Source organism: Cervus elaphus, chromosome 18 (genome assembly GCF_910594005.1).
Source record: "Cervus elaphus chromosome 18, mCerEla1.1, whole genome shotgun sequence".
Lineage (NCBI taxonomy): Eukaryota > Metazoa > Chordata > Mammalia > Artiodactyla > Cervidae > Cervus > Cervus elaphus.
The window spans coordinates 107147279-107163144 of record NC_057832.1 but is presented as its reverse complement, the minus strand read 5'-3'; the positions used below and the strand labels follow the sequence as shown (position 1 = coordinate 107163144).

Here is a 15866-nt window from a genome sequence, read left to right as displayed (position 1 = left end):
GTGGCTAAGCCACGTCTGGCTGAACTGTTGTGTAACAGAACATGTAATCATTTGGAACAAGATTCAGAGATTTGATAGGATTGGTCATTTAATTGTCAGTTGGAATCTTGCCCAGTACTTTACACTATTGCATTATGACAGTACTTGAGGAAGTACATTGAAAATACTCTAGTCCACTATTATATAGTCATGGTAAGAATGATTATGGTTATCAGGTAGCAAAGCTAGGTCTCACTTTGCCAGCTATGTGAATTAGATAGTCATCTTTGGGGGACATGAAGGATATTAAACACATCAAACTTTTAGTCTGAGATTGGGCACTCGAGTCATACCCTCATTGAAATTGCTTATTATTCAGAGGATTTGAACCTTACACTACAAGGTCAAGGAAATATAATTATGACTCCTGAAGAGGCAGTATTTAAATTTGATTTAGGATTTGCTATTTTCTCTGAATATAAAGAGGCATGCAGATCAGCATGTTTCAAGGATTATGAATGTTTCATGATTCATATGGTGAACTGACAGATTTCTTTGAAAAGGTGTTATTTTCAGTGGACTGCTAAATTTCACCATCACCATCACTGCAAAGGACACACTGCCAGTCTCTTGCCCAGGTAGTAAGACTCAAGCACAGTTGACCTTTGAGAAACCCTGTTCAAGGTTCTCTATCTGTAACCTTCTTTTGCATCTTGAACCTCAGCGTGACATCTACTCATCATTCTAGGCCCAAGTGTACTTGCCTCTGGAACACTGTTTTGATCATTTGCTCTATGTGTGGAAGCCACCCCCTCATCCTGCCCCGCCGCCCCCAGTTTGTCTTACATGGAGAAGGAAATGGTAACCCACTCCAGTATTCTTGCCTGGAAAATTCCATGGACAGAGGAGCCTGGCGGGCTACAGTCCGTGGAGTCGTCTTATATAGACATCTTTTTATGGCGTTTACAAAATGACATTTTTCATTTTCAGATCTGTCTTCCCCTCTTTAAACAACACAAGGGCAAAAGACTCTTATTTTTATCTTCCTGTGCTAAGTCCAGTGGCTGTCTCAAATGTCTGCTATAGGAATAGAATGTTAAATTGGAGAATAGGCTCATATATAAAAGATAAAAGTAGAGGGAGTATATAGTAAGAGGAAAATGTATAGGTAGTGAATAATATGGGAGTTTGGTGGGGATTGTTGACAGAAGAAGAGTATCAGGGGAAAGTTTCCAGAAAGGGTAGGAGGGAATATGGTGGTAAATGAAGAAGGAATGTGATATAGACAAGAAGTAAAATGGGTAAGGGCATTTCAGACAGGAAAGAAAAGTACAGAGGGACAAGGGAGCTTGTGATAAAGATTGGTTAGATGACTGGTTAATACAGAGTGAAAGATTTTTGCCATGGTGTTAGAAAAATGAAGATAATGCTGGTAAAAATATTTGTCCTTAAGGTGCAGTGACTTTTAAAGAAAAGATTTTTATAACACATACAATTTTAATTGAAGGTGACACTGTCACTGTAGGCATAGATATTGAAGTCATTTATGTATACATAACTGATGTCTTAAGTTTGGCTTAATATCCAATGCAGATAATTTGGAAGATGTATGAGTTATATGGGCTTCCTAGGTGGCATTAGTAGTAAAGAACCTGCGTGGTAATGCAGGAGAGGTAAGAGACATGGGTTCAATCCCTGGGTTGAGGAGATTCCCTGGAGGAGGGCATGGCAATCCACTCCAGTATTCTTGCCTGGAGAATCCCATGGACAGAAGAGCCTGGTGGGCTACAGTCCACGGGGTCACAAAGAGTTGGACACGACTGAAGTGACTTAGCACGCACACACGAGTTATATGGCGTTCAAATTGCTTATTGGCTTTTATAAACATAGTGTTAAGCTTATATTTGCTAATATCTCCCTAATAGGCAAGACCAATTACAGATAAAAGTAGAGTTTTGGATTCCATTCTAATGGCACATATGTTATTGTGTTATACACAAAGATGGGATTAATATGTTAAAATAATGGAATGGATTATACCCAGGGTTTCATCATCATTATAAATGGATTACATTCAGAGCCAAATCATTTAGATGATTTAGATGATGAGATTTGGCAAGTTTGAAGTAATGAGATTTAGATGAGGTCTTTGGATTTTGAGTTGATGCTGTAATGGGAATGAGACCTTTTGGGACTTGGGAGGAAGTGAATGTGTTTTTCACATGTGAAGGATGTGAATTATAGGGGCCAGAAGGTAGACTGTTGTAGGTAAAATTTTAGTTTCTATGACATTTGTCATTTGGTATCATGTTTGCCATTCAAATATAGAGTTAGGATATGGACACTTTCAGCCAGTCAGCCAGCTGTCTGATGAGAAATGACTTGGAGAAAGACATATTCCTAAGAAAAGATAATGAATGAATAAAATAGAAGATGAACATTGACAGTGGGTTCCTTTGGAATGTCTTGGAATTTTATCAGAAAGAATGTAAGGAAATAGTATTTCATTTGGGGATTTTATCACCCCTTGGATTCATGTGAACATTCTCTGATGAAGATTCTTGTTTAATCTATTTATGGTCTTCAACCTATATAACATCCAGGAACAAACACAAAATTAAACCATTCTCAGTCAGAGCCTTTGCTGTCTTTTGCCCTGAGTCCATTCTGCAGGTCATCTGTATATATCTGTATCTGTCTATATGTGCGTGCTCACTTGTGTCTGACTCTTTGCAACTGCATGGACTGTAGCCTTCCAGGCTCCTCTGGGAGGAGGGATTTCCCAGGCAAGAATACTGGAGTGGGCTGTCATTTCCTTCTCCAGGGGATCTTCCCAACCTCGAGATCAAACTGTGTCTCCTACATTGGCAAGAAGATTCTTTACCACTGAGCCATCTGGAAGCCCCATAGATAAATATTTATATATATAAAATATAATATTTACATATCTTCACTAAATCAAATGGTTTTTTGAGGCCTGTCACAAATAAGAGTATAGATGGTAGTTAGGAGTTTTTGCAAAATGTGACAGCAAATTCTTCATTGATTTTTATCCAAATTCCCTATATTAAATTTGAACTGCATACATAGTTTATGGAAGCTGTGCTCCATGGAGGTCAAAGCAGACAACAGACCCTCTTCCCTTCTCCCTTCCCTCTTTCTTCTGTCACCACTGCCCTGTATCCCAACCAACTCTCTATTTTGAATAGAGTCCAGAGTGCCTCAGCCTTTAGTGTGCATGGGAATCACCTGGAGAACTTGTTAAACCAGATTCCTAGACCCCAGCCCCCAGATATTCTAATTCAGTAGGATTAGGGTGGAGCCTAATAATTTGCATGTCTCAGTTGATACTGCCACTGATGACAGTTTGGGGCTACATTTTGTATCCCTGGGCTATTGTGCCAACTGCCTATAACTGAGGGAAACATGATAATGGAACTGTTGGTTCCTTGGGATGGGGAGGGATGGAGAGAACGTAGGGGTGCTTGTCTAACTCACTACTTCTAATGAAGCCTGTATAACAAAACCACCTTTTCCCTTTCACAGAAGCGAATCCAGAGAAATTCAACAGTCGTTTTCGAAATAAAATGTTCTATGCAGGGGTAAGTATACATTTCATTTTTTACACTTCATTTTCAATGATTACATGTGATTTATACTAATTTACTGATGGTAATAAAGATGCTAATATACTATGCTAATAATTACATACACATCACAGATGTTTACATGTGTGTTTATGTGTGTGTGTGTGTGCTCAGTCATGTCCAACCCTTTGCAACCCCATGTACTGTAGCCTGCCAGGCTCCTCTGCCCTTGGGATTCTCCAGGCAAGAATACTGGAATAGGTTGCCATTTCCTTCTCCAGGGGATCTTCCCAACCCAGGGATCGAACCCAGGTCTCCTGCATTGCAGGCAGATTTTCTACTATTGCACCACCCGGGAAGTCCTATGTGTATATATAGTTATGCTTAATGTGTTGGCTGAAGAATAAAAGTAAGGTATGTTTCTTAAGTTGACTGGCAGAGAGTTCATTATCTTTGGACTTTAAAGTCCTGACACTGAGTGAGAATGATATTCAAGAAGTGGTGTGAAAAACAAACATCAAAGTCAAGCTGGAGAACTGGAAAATATAGGTAGACTGAGAGATGTATGGCAAGTCTTGGGTAAGAATGTAGTTTTCACAAGGGTATGTATCCTATGCATTGACATTTGGATGCAAAATTGAGAGACCATGGGGAGTTTTTCATGGAAGCATATATGAGATAAAGGGGCACTCTTCTTTTTACTACTTTTTCTCAGGGACATCCCTGAGTGTGAATGGCTAGAAAGAAAGAAAAAAAAAAAGGGCATCCAGAATACTGATTTTTAAAGTGTGGCTTAAGTTTATAGCACTGGGTAGAGGGAATTGAAGTAAAAAAGAGGTGAAACAAGACAGTCTCAGTGGCTTAAAGATTTTAGCAGCATCTACTAGATAAAGAGGAAGGTCAGGAAAGGCCATCAGATCGCCAAACTGACCCTTGAAATTACCTACATTTTCTCACTCCTACTGCAATCTTAAATTTTATTATAAGTTACATTTTGAAAACAAAGAGAAAGCTTTCAACTTGACAGCCTCTGCACTACATTACTCTGGAGAATTTGTTTTATATTTTGTATTTTTGCATAACTCAGAATTCCTAGGACCTGTCTATCACACAGAAGCAGGGCTTTGGCATAACTGTGTAATGAAGCATTTTTTTTTCTTTCTTTCCTTGTGGTATAGGCAGCTTTTTCTGATTTCCTACAGAGAAGCTCTAGAGATTTATCCAAACATGTTAAAGTTGTCGTAAGTATTGCATGTGTTGACTCATTTCCCTTTGAATGTAAATATCTTGTCCCTAACATAAACCCTAAATACCAGTTTATGTACTTAATCAGTGGGCTGCATAGAACTTGAACTGAATTGAGTGTGGTGTGTTCAGCCAACATTTAGGAGCATTCAGTTATGTGTTGGGCACTGAACAGAGGATGAAGTTAAATAAGATGGATGGATTTTGCTCCTGAAAAAATTCACGGTTTGGTCATGCTGAAGGGTGCCCAACTCATGGCAGAACAATAGAATAAATGTTGCTATTTGACTGTTTGTGTCATATGCTGGTGGCACAAAAGGAGAAATGCAAACTGCCCCCAGTGTAGTCAGGGATGTCATCAAAGCAAGGATGCTGAGCTGGGTCTTGAAGTAGAAATAGATGTTCACCAAACAACTAGTTTTATTCCCAGGCTATCTGAAGAGTCTTCATTTTAGAAAAATACTTTGATTTTATTATTTTGTGGTCCTTTACTCTCTAGCCTGGTCAAGTACCTCACCACTTAGTTTTTTTGGCTGCTGTTTTCTTTCTGAGTCTCTATCCCAAGTTTGGGGGATACTCATCTTGGAGGCAAGGAAGATGGGAAATCATCTTTTCTCTAAGAGATATATTTAAAAATAGCGTATCATAATTATTAAGAAAGATTAAGTGTTTCCTTGAAGTAAACAAGTTGAAAGAGGGAATGAACATGACTTTGTTGCACATATCTGTGTAAGTAAAGTGAAACATGAAAGAGAAAAATATACAGATGAGGAAAAAGAAAGGGGGATACAGCAATGCTTGGATTTATTGTGGGATAGATAAAGAATGGCATTTGTGACAGAAGAGGGTAGGATAAAAGGTATATATGCAAAGAGAGAAAAAATATTACCTTAAACTAATGGATTTATAGAGGAATACAGAGGAGCCTAAGATAAATATTCAATTTTCTTGACACCAATAAACCATATAAGAGACACAAATCTCCTAAATCGTTGGAAACAAAGACATTACCACTAATAGCCTTTGACATCACTTTCAGATGTTTCAGTTCTCATAAAATACTAATGAAAAACTAGTATCCTTTAGTCGTAGCGACTCTTGAAAACTGGAATGTTGCCTTTTTAAATCTAGATAGGAGAAAGAGACATAGTTCATTAAACTGTGAAGATCTTAATTTTGATAAAATGATGGTTATTTAAGTAGCAGAAACCTTGCCCGAGACTTCTGTTTCTTCTATGGCGGCCTGCTAGCAGCCAAAAATAAGCTTTCCTTCTTCTCCCAGTATGTTTTGCATTATTGGGAACATTGTAGCACCTGCCTGGAGAGCCAGTGAGTGGAGGGCAGTGGCTCTATTGAATGGTGTCCACTGTCTCACTCAGCTGGGTGGAAATTAAAGTCCCAGTGTCTCCACACCACCGGAGAGCTTTTCTCCCCCATCTGGCAGGCCTCCTGTTGAGAAATGTCTCGGGCATGGGTGGCCATAGAGCGGGGATTAAAAAAAGCCTGCAGAGATGCCAAAGTGGCAGCCAGAAACCTAGAAAAGATTTGATATCAGCCAGTAGGTGTAATATTGCTGGTGGAATGGTCTGTGTAATCATCTTTTATTTATGAAGAGAGGAAAAAACAAAACAAAACAGTAGAAATGAAGTCTCAACAACTGGGATTCAGTCCTAGGTCTGTCTTTATGAGGTCTGCCTATATGACTAAAAGCACATGCATTTGAAGCAACAATTACCATTGTGCTATGACACAGAAATACACAAGTGTGTTTCTACAATTATGTCACTGAGTGTGTGAGACCAAAAAGATGGGAAGTCAGCAATTAGATGTACACATAACAGCAGACTGTCTTATCTTTGCCCTGGGGTGAAGTCAGTGTTTCTGATTTAATAGTTAATAATCTAATCTCACAGAAATATAAAATATGTGCACAAATACTATATACAGACACACACATATACACACCCAGAGGATAGTAACTGAAACCTACATATAGCCTTATTTTGTTCTAGTTCACGTGTGTTCTTCTTGTTTCGATTCATCCACATGTGAGCTTATACACAGGAAGATTTTTTTGTATGCAAATATTTTCCTTTGTGTGTTTGAAGTAGGGAGAAAGTTGAAAACTGTGGTCCTAAAGAGTTGTGAAGTTTAAATGCAATAATATATAGGAAAATTTTGTTAAATATTGTAAGGTGCCCATCCTCATAGAATTTGCTGAGTTCCCAGAATCACTATGTTTGTTTCAGGAGGAAAAAGTAGAAAATTAAAAAAAAATTAATTCTGTTCTAAATAAAGTAATATATAAGTATAGGTTTTTTGCTGTAATGCAACAGTGTTGCTTTGCATACTATTAAGGTATCACATGTTGTTTGTTTTTGTTTTTGTTTTTTTGAAAGTTTTAGCTGCTTACAACACTCAGTTTTGCTCCTTTAAGACGTCTACATTTTTTCTTCACTGGTAGAGCCATCTATCAACTCAAGTCCTTAAACTGCGAGACCTTATGTGTGTTTAAGATTTTGAAAGTGTTGTGAAAACACCTTCGATCAATGTCTAGAACTTCATTCCTATCTAAATAACATTTGAATTCTCAAATGTCTTTGCTTATTTAGGATTATAAGATTTCCCAGAAACAGCTTTAGAGAATGCTCATGAAAACTAGGCTGCATTAAGATCAGCTGGGAGGAGGAGAATGAGACAACCTTGATGGCTAGCAGAGTCATCGTAACCTGGATTGCAAGTCCCTCTGAAGAAAACGTCAGAAATTTGCAAGGATCTTGGGAATGCTTTAACCCTGTCTCCCAAGGAGAAGACGGGGGGTAGGGGTGGGGTACATTCTGTGATGAGGGTGTGAGGAGAGCAGATAAACATCAGGCTTTATACCTTTGACATCAAGAGGCCTAGAGTCCTGACCAGAGTGCTCCTCTCTTGGCGTTTGTCCCCAGTGGGAAATGAGCAAGGGAAACGAAAAGCGTCTTCCTTGATCAGTCAGAGGATGCTCTTGAGGAAAGCACTAACCAGTCAGGCAAAGTGAAAGTGCTGGTCGCTCAGTCGTGTCTGACTCTACGACCCGTGGACTGTAGCCCACCAGGCGGCTCTGTCCATGGAATTCTCCAGGCAAGAGTACTGGAGTGGGTAGCCATTCCCTTCTCCAGAGGATCTTCCCCATCCACGGATGGAACCCGGGTCTCCTGCATTGCAGGCAGATTCTTCACCATCTGAGCCACCAGTGAAGCCCCAGGCAGGTCAGGGAAACCAAAGGTATTGAGGCCAACCCAGCCTGAGGCCCTTGAAACCCAAAGTCACATCCAGAACCAATGAAGTGGTTCATCTCAGAAGACCAGTCGCAGTCTATAACAGATTACACTGATAAAAGCAAATCACTAATGGAGATAATGCTAATTTATAATAAATAGGGGGGAAAAAACATGCAGGATATATTCCTTTCAAACTGCTTTCAAAATATTACATTGAACATTTTCAAAAGACAAATTATCTCAAAAAGCAAGGAAAATAAATGGTCATATGCGTGACTATTTTTGAATCAGATGATGGTGGTAGAGATTACTACTGCCTCATCTTGAGGCTTTGTCCTTTTATTCTTCTAAGTGTTCATAAATCTTTTAAGGATTTACACAGGGAACTATATTCAATATCTTGCAATCCCTGGTGGTTCAGTTGGTAAAGAGTCTGCCTGCAATGCAGGAGACCCGGGTTTGATCCCTGAGTCAGGAAGATCTCCTGGAGAAGAAAATGGCAACCCATTTCAGTATTCTTGCCTGGGAAATCCCATGGACAGAGGAGCCTAGTGAGCTACAGTCCGTGGGGCCGCAAGATTCAGACACAACTTAGCGACTAAACCTACCTACCTACCTAAATCTTTTAATGTTGATACTACAAGCCAAAGCATCTAATCACAGTCCAAGGTTAAGAATAATGAGAGTTCCTTGGATTGTGAGACCAGAGAAAAACATTTTGGTCAAATGCAGCTTTGCTTTTACACGAAGTCAAAGCAAAACCAAGCCCGAACTCTGGAGCTGGGGAAGTTAGAATAAATTTTCAGTCGTAGTAATGGCCATCCACGTCAGCGGAGACAAGGACAAGGTACAAAGACTTTGGTACCTGCCCTTGTCAGCTAAGTTGTCTTGTAGACTTGCACCTGCTTCAAAACCCTTGCTTTTTCTGCTTTGATTGTTGCAGTGTGATGGGACTGATCTTACCCCAAAGATCCAGGAACTGAAGTTCCAGTGTATAGTATTTTTAAATATACCCAGGTAAGCCCTGTTCTTATTGTTTTCCTTGGTTTGATGTGAACTCTGTTTGACCTAAGGTTCTCTGCTTTCATGATGGAAAATTTCCAGGTACAAGAGATGAAAAATAGTTACTTTAATGACTTATTTAGAGTCTCCAGGCCTGATAATTTTTTCTCCTGCTTGCTTTGTTTAATGTTCTCTGTGGTATTTTTTCAAGTATGTGGTATAGCACGCATGATGTATACTTACCCATCCTTAAGAAGCACAGGCAGCCCTCTGGACTGAGACATTTTAATGTAATTCTCAATTACTTACCCCTCCCACCCTGTCACCCTCCCCAGGAATGATGGACTTGAATAAATACGTGTTCTTAGTTTCCCAAAAGCTATTAGGAAACCTTCCAGCCTGATTTCAGCATGGAATTCATTCAAAATCGTTGCCAGATGATTGCTTTGAAAAAAATAGGATCAATTAGAGCAGCATTTTCTAGCCAGAATATCAACTTTCTTTGGTGCTATTATATACCTCAGGAGAAAGGGGTATTTAAGATTAACTAGTCTCAAAATAAGCACATTTCTCAGTGGGCTTAAATTTAGCTTCTAGGCTCCAAAGCCAAGATTTTGAAAGGGATGGATCTCTGACTCTTGTTTGCAAACCAGACAACTCAGACACAAAAATCCACAAGTAAGTTCTATTTAGACTGAATTTGGTTGAAATGAGAAGTGTATGTAAATCTATGTCTGGGGAAGCATAGTCTCCTGATGACTTTTGGCCGTGCTCGGTTTAGCCCCTTACAACCTATTCCAGAAGTCGTTGAAGTAGGGGGCCTAGACTCTCAGGAAACATTGTTAGCTTGCTTTAATTTTCTTTTCTTCTCCTCATTCTTCTTCTTGCTCCTTCCCATCTCCCCTCTGGACTTTGTTTATTATTTTTCAGTTTCCCTGACTTCCCTTTCCCTTTCTGATCTCACATCTTTGTCTCATCCCTTTTTCACCCCTCTGTCTTCAGTTGCTGTTCCCCCCCGCCCCCGCCGCCGCCCGGGGTACTCATTGTCTTAATTATGTATTTACTACTGATTCTTACCCACCTCGATTCTCTTTTCCTCTTACTTGCATGTATATGTCTTCCTCCAAGACCAAATTCTGGAACCACCTATTGATAACTCATGGAATGTCATGGAAAGTAGGCCTATGTGAATTATAGAGTAAGACGCACACACGCACACACACACACACACACACACACACACACTACTGACACTATGTATAAAACAGATAACTAATGAGAACCTCCTGTATACCACAGGGGGCTCTACTGGAAGCTCTGTGGTGACCTTAATGGGAAAAAAGTCTAAAAAGAGGGGATTGCCGCTGTTGTTCATCACTCAGTCGTGTCCGACTCTTTGTGACCCCATGGACTGCAGCACGCCAGGCTTCCCTGTCCTTCACCATCTCCCAGAGCTTGCTCAAACTCAAGTCCATCGAGTCAGTGATGCCATCCAGCCATCCCATCCTCTGTCACCCCCTTCTCCTCCTGCCTTCCATCTTTCCCAGCATCAGGGTCTTTTCTAATGAGTCGACTTTTCCCATCAGCTGGTCAAAGTATTGGTCCTTCAGTGTCAGTCCTTTTGATGAGTATTCAGGATTGATTTTCTCTAGGATTGACTGGTTTGATCTCTTTGAAGTCCAAGGGAAAAAAAGAGGGGATGGATGTATACTATCGCTGATTCTCTTTCTGTACAGTAGAAAGTAACACAACATTGTAAATCAACTATACTCCAATACAAATTTTAAAAAAAAGGTTGATAAATAATGAATTAGTAGAAAGTTGGACACCATGGAATGCTTTTGTTGTCGAATTTTGACCCATTATCATAAATTGATACTTGGAGGAGTAGGGGATAAGCCCATTTTCTATTGGGAGACATGAACCAAGAGTAGAAAGCTGTTCTTTTGTGAAATCAACATCAAATCGAACTATAAATTAGTACCTGATGATGATCACGAGAGGACTGGCACAAAGTCTAATTCTGATTTTACTCTTCTCTTGCAGATATTGTGCTGGCACAATGCCCTGGGGGAACCCAGGAGATCACCATGACTTTGAACCTCAGCGTCATGATGATGGTTATATTGAAGTCATTGGATTCACCATGGCATCTTTGGTGAGCAATACATCTGTTTTATTGAAGCAAAATGCGTTTTAGTCACAGTGAGAGTTTATTCCTTTTATAAGATTTTGGTATAATGGTGTCTTCTGGCTTATCAACTTATGAACTATATGCAATGTAGAGTTCCTAAGCCAAAAACAAAGTCATTCTTTGTGTCACTAAAAACAGGTGATGCATATTTGCTTGAACTTCAAAGGTAAATGAATATTATTTGTTACTTTTCCTGATATTTTCTATCAGAATGAAATCCAAAGTTTTTATGTTAATTACATAGCATTATGCCACAAACATATCCCAACATTGATGTAGAAACCTTGCCATTTGATGCTTTGCTGGTTCATAGAGGACTCAAGTTTAGATAAAAAAGAACATGGTCATTTGCATTCATCTCCATTTTGCCCACTTAAGCATAAGATGGGCATCTCCATTATCGCAGAATATCTGAATATAGAAAGACTTCTTATGCCATTAATGAATATTCACTTGCCAGTATTGAGATCACCTTGCATTTTAGTTTTGGTTCCTGGCATTAGACAAGTAAGTATAAGGTCAATCAACAAGCAGGTTTTAACCTTATGTTTTAACTTATTATTGAATGATAAAGAAACTAATTAAAAGTTTTGCTTATCATTTTATCAGATATAGATCAGCCATACTATCAGTTTGTAAAGCAAATGAAAATAAAGCTTCTTCTTGTACTTGACTAGCACTTAGTTCTTGCTGTTATATCTCAAGGCTAGAAGGTTGTATTTCTTGTTCTAAACAACCTAAAACAACTCTCTCTCTCATCCATCTCATGGACTTCATCCATCTCATGGACTTTTCCTCCATCACCTTGAATTGGTGAGATTTAACAGAATAAACTCTTGTGATTATGAAAAGAATGTCCATCTCCTGAGACGGTGATGTTGCTCATTACATTTGATGTGTCTAGAGTGAAATGGTCATTAAGTATAAAAGATTGGTCTGGGAATGATCTAATTTTCAAGATCGTACATAGCTCATATATAACTCTTTCTCTCCAAAAGTCTTTATGTTAATTATAGATAAAGACTCAGCCAAGAACAAATAGGAATAAGTCCAGGTAGGGTATGTGCAAGGAAGAATGTTTGGAGGTGCCTGAGAAAGTCGCAAACCTGGTCATGTGTTATTTTGCTCATTCATTTATTCACTAATCCAGTGAAAATGTATTGAATTTTTGCCATGAGAGTTTCCTAGTTCTGGCTGAGCTGTAGAAGGCTGTCAAGGAATGGCTAAAAGAAGATGATCCCTTACCTAGACCTGTGAGGGCAGAGAGAATATGAGACACTTTCCCATTACTCTCAAGATCACAAACTAAATCTTTATTGCAAAATGGAGTTTCTTTCCAAATCTCCATCCTTTACCACTGCCCTTTGTGCTTTTAGCTTGTTGCCTTTCAGGTCAACTATAGCACTGGACGTCCTTTGCTTCTTTGTACCACAGGACCATTGCATATGCTGCCTTTCTCAAATGTTCTTTACCTCTTCATCTTATATAACTTTTCAGTCTATATCTGTGTTAGGTTCTTTTTAGAAGTCTTTCTTTGGTTTGGGTTGTTTCTGCTTATAGTTATATAGTTAAAGTCTGAACAAGAAGGAGAAGACAGAGTGAAACTGGTAATTAGAGAAGAATTTAATGGATGGACTCTTTACAAATAATGCACTAGGTTTATGAGAAGTGACAATGGAGGGTAGGGTATTCCTGAGCTGAAGATGCAAGGGCAAGGAAGCAATCAGCTGTATCAGGAAAAGAATGACTTAGGAAGGACCACCAGGTAGGAGGTGTTTAAGTGAAAGCAGTCATCCTGTGCCAGCCTGGCAGGGAGAGAGCCGGAGACATCAGTACAGTTCTTGCTCTCCAGCCATTAAACAGTCTAACTGGCTCAGTTTCACAGGGTAGGGAAGAGGGCAGGGAAGGGGTGGAGTGTCTGTTGGGTGGGAATGGCAGGTGGCTGGTATCCATCAGTCTCGTGTATCACTGATCCACAGCAGAGAACCTGAGACTTGTAATTGGCAATAAGAAATGTGACAGGATGAATGGATTTTGCCAGGAGAAGAAGAATGGGGCTTGGCATTCTTGAAAAAGGGAAATGTACAGACGCTTGGTAGTCTAGAGACTGCAGGCTTCTGTGCAGACTACAATCAGTTTTATGTAGCTTAAAAATAGGTGAAAAGCGAAAGTGATGCAGATGGTCCTGGAGAGGCAGGCAGGGGTGATATCGCGAAGTGCATTAGAGAATTTACCTAGGAGTTGTGACTTTGGGGCGTCAGTAAAATGTGTTTTCAAAATAAATATTTGTTATGGGAAAAGTTCACTGGAGAAACTGATAGCACATTGAACTCTCATTCACTATCAGCTAGCCTCATTTATGCGAGCATGGAGAGTCGCTTCAGTTGTGTCCTACTCTGAGACCATATGGACTGTAGCCCTCCAGGCTCCTCTGCCCATGGGCTTCTCCAGGCAAGAATACTGGAATGGGTTGCCGTGCCCTTCTCCAGGGGCTCTTCCCGACCCAGGAATCGAACCAGTGTCTCTTATGTCTCCTGCATTGGCAGGTGACACTTAACCTATTATCAATTTATGTGCAGTCTTATTTCTGTCTCCAACTGTGGTCTCTTCTCTTAAACTATTTTGAAGTAAATCTAAGACATTATATAATTTTACCTGTAAATATTTCTGATTTTTTTTAAATAAGACTTCTTTTATGAATACAATCATGCCATCTCAAAAACAATAGCATCTTAATATTACTAAATATCTACTCAGTGCTCAATTTCTAATTGTCTTGCAGATGTCATTTGTTTTCTCTTGCTCATTCGTTTTCATCTGGATTCAAATAAAATACATTTGTGGTGATTAGTTGTTATGACTCTTAAGTCTTTGTAGCGCACATCTCTCTCTTTTCTTTTTTTCTTCATTTATCTATTAAAGAGACCAGGCTATTTGTCCTGTGACGTTTCCCTGAGTCTGAACTGTACTGATAATGTCCAAGGGGTCTCAATAATGTGCTCTTCTCTTTTACCTGTTTTCGCTAAGTTGCTAGTTGGATATAGATTCATCAGACATGTATTTCTCCACATCTCTTTTGTAAGTAATGTTTTATTCTTCCAAAGGAGGGTATGGAATGTCTGGTTCTCTTCTCTCTGTCTCAGTCATAGTCTTTGATGATCGATGTCAGGATCCAGTAATCATCAGGGATTGCACAGCAGTGATACTCTGACTCTTTTCTTCATTTGTTAACTGGGGTGTTTCTATAAGGAGAAGGTTTTCCTACACCTACTGCTTGGTTGGGGCTTCCCTGGTAGCTCAGTGGTTAAGAATCCGCCTGTCAATGCAGGGGATACAGATTTGATCCCAAATCTAGGAAGATCTCACATACCTCAGAGCAGCTAAGCCCATGTGCCACAAGGTTTCCCAGGTGGCCGAGTGGTAAAGAATCCTCCTGCTAATAAAGGAGACACAAGAAATGTGAGTTCGCTCCTTGGGTCGGGAAGATCCCCTGGAGTCGGAAGTGGCAACCTGCTGCAGTATTCTTGCCTGAAAAATTCCGTGGACAGAAGAGTCTAGCAGTCTCCAGTTCACGGGGTCGCAAGAGTTGGAGATGACTGAGCACACTCTGATTATCCAGTTATACAGTTTGTTTCAGAGAAGCAGGACAAGTGAGTCTTTTATTTATATATTTTCAAAGTAATTTAGTTCATTTGTGTCCTTTGGTGACTGTGGGTTTAAAGTGGCATCAGATTTTGGGGATTTCTCCCATGGAGGGTTTAAGTCTGTATAACCTCCCCTTGACTCTATGTGGGCTTACAAATACTTGGCGAATAGAGTACGGTGGAATTGATGCTATGTAACTTCTGAGGTTGGATCATTAAAGGCCAGGCAGCATTTGGAAAATATGGGCAATATGGATTGGTCTCTAATTAACAGGGATTTTGTAAATGCAAGGCAATACTTATTTAAAATATCCCATGCTTTCATTCATTTTGTGTCACTCATAAATGTTTATTGAATAGTTGTTGAAACCCCAAATACTTATTGAATCCATAAGTGACACTTGCTGGATAAAACAGGTACAAAATGAACCAATAGAAAAGCAGTGTGCAGTCTTATATGGGCACCTCAGGGTGCCCATAGTCCAGTGTTGGGAGGGAGGTGAGGAAGGAAACGAGCAATCACAGACTGAGGTAATAAATTCTGGGGGAAAGGGATGTGGAATGAGGATAGAAAGGAGAACCATGTTTACAGATTGGAGTCTATGGGTGAGATTGCCAAGTGGCCACTCCCATAGAGGCGTCAGCTTAAGAGAACATGGAAACCAGGAGAAGGACCAGTGGTGGCTCAGAGTGGTGATGTAGATGGCGAATGAAGGGCAGAAAGAGTTAGATATTTTTTTTTTTTAATTTGTTGTTTTAACTGTTATGGGGAGTTTGCAACTGATGGCATGAGACAGGATTGGATTAGTTACTCAGAAAAGTTATCTGAATGTCAGTGTGAAAGTGACAAGAATCTCCACTTCTGGGGACAGATGGACAAATCAGGATGTTGGTACCAAAGTCTAGGTAAAGAGATGAGAATATCTGAAAGCCTGAATAAAGAAAGTGATGATGAAGA

The 15866-nt window shown here is 39.7% G+C and overlaps 1 protein-coding gene across 12 annotated transcripts in view; it reads left to right on the top strand.

Moving 5' to 3' along the window:
* DGKI (diacylglycerol kinase iota) overlaps positions 1-15866 on the top strand; it is a 489355-nt gene that overhangs the window by 283863 nt on the left and 189626 nt on the right. For all 12 annotated transcript variants that reach the window (XR_006334812.1, XM_043871570.1, XM_043871568.1 and 9 more), the window contains 4 exons: positions 3526-3581; positions 4745-4807; positions 9012-9085; positions 11117-11228. Coding sequence is in view for 11 of the 12 variants with exons in the window: in XM_043871570.1 (XP_043727505.1) it covers positions 3526-3581; positions 4745-4807; positions 9012-9085; positions 11117-11228 (305 nt within the window). In the remaining variant the exon portion in view is untranslated. The remainder of the gene's footprint in view (positions 1-3525; positions 3582-4744; positions 4808-9011; positions 9086-11116; positions 11229-15866) is intronic.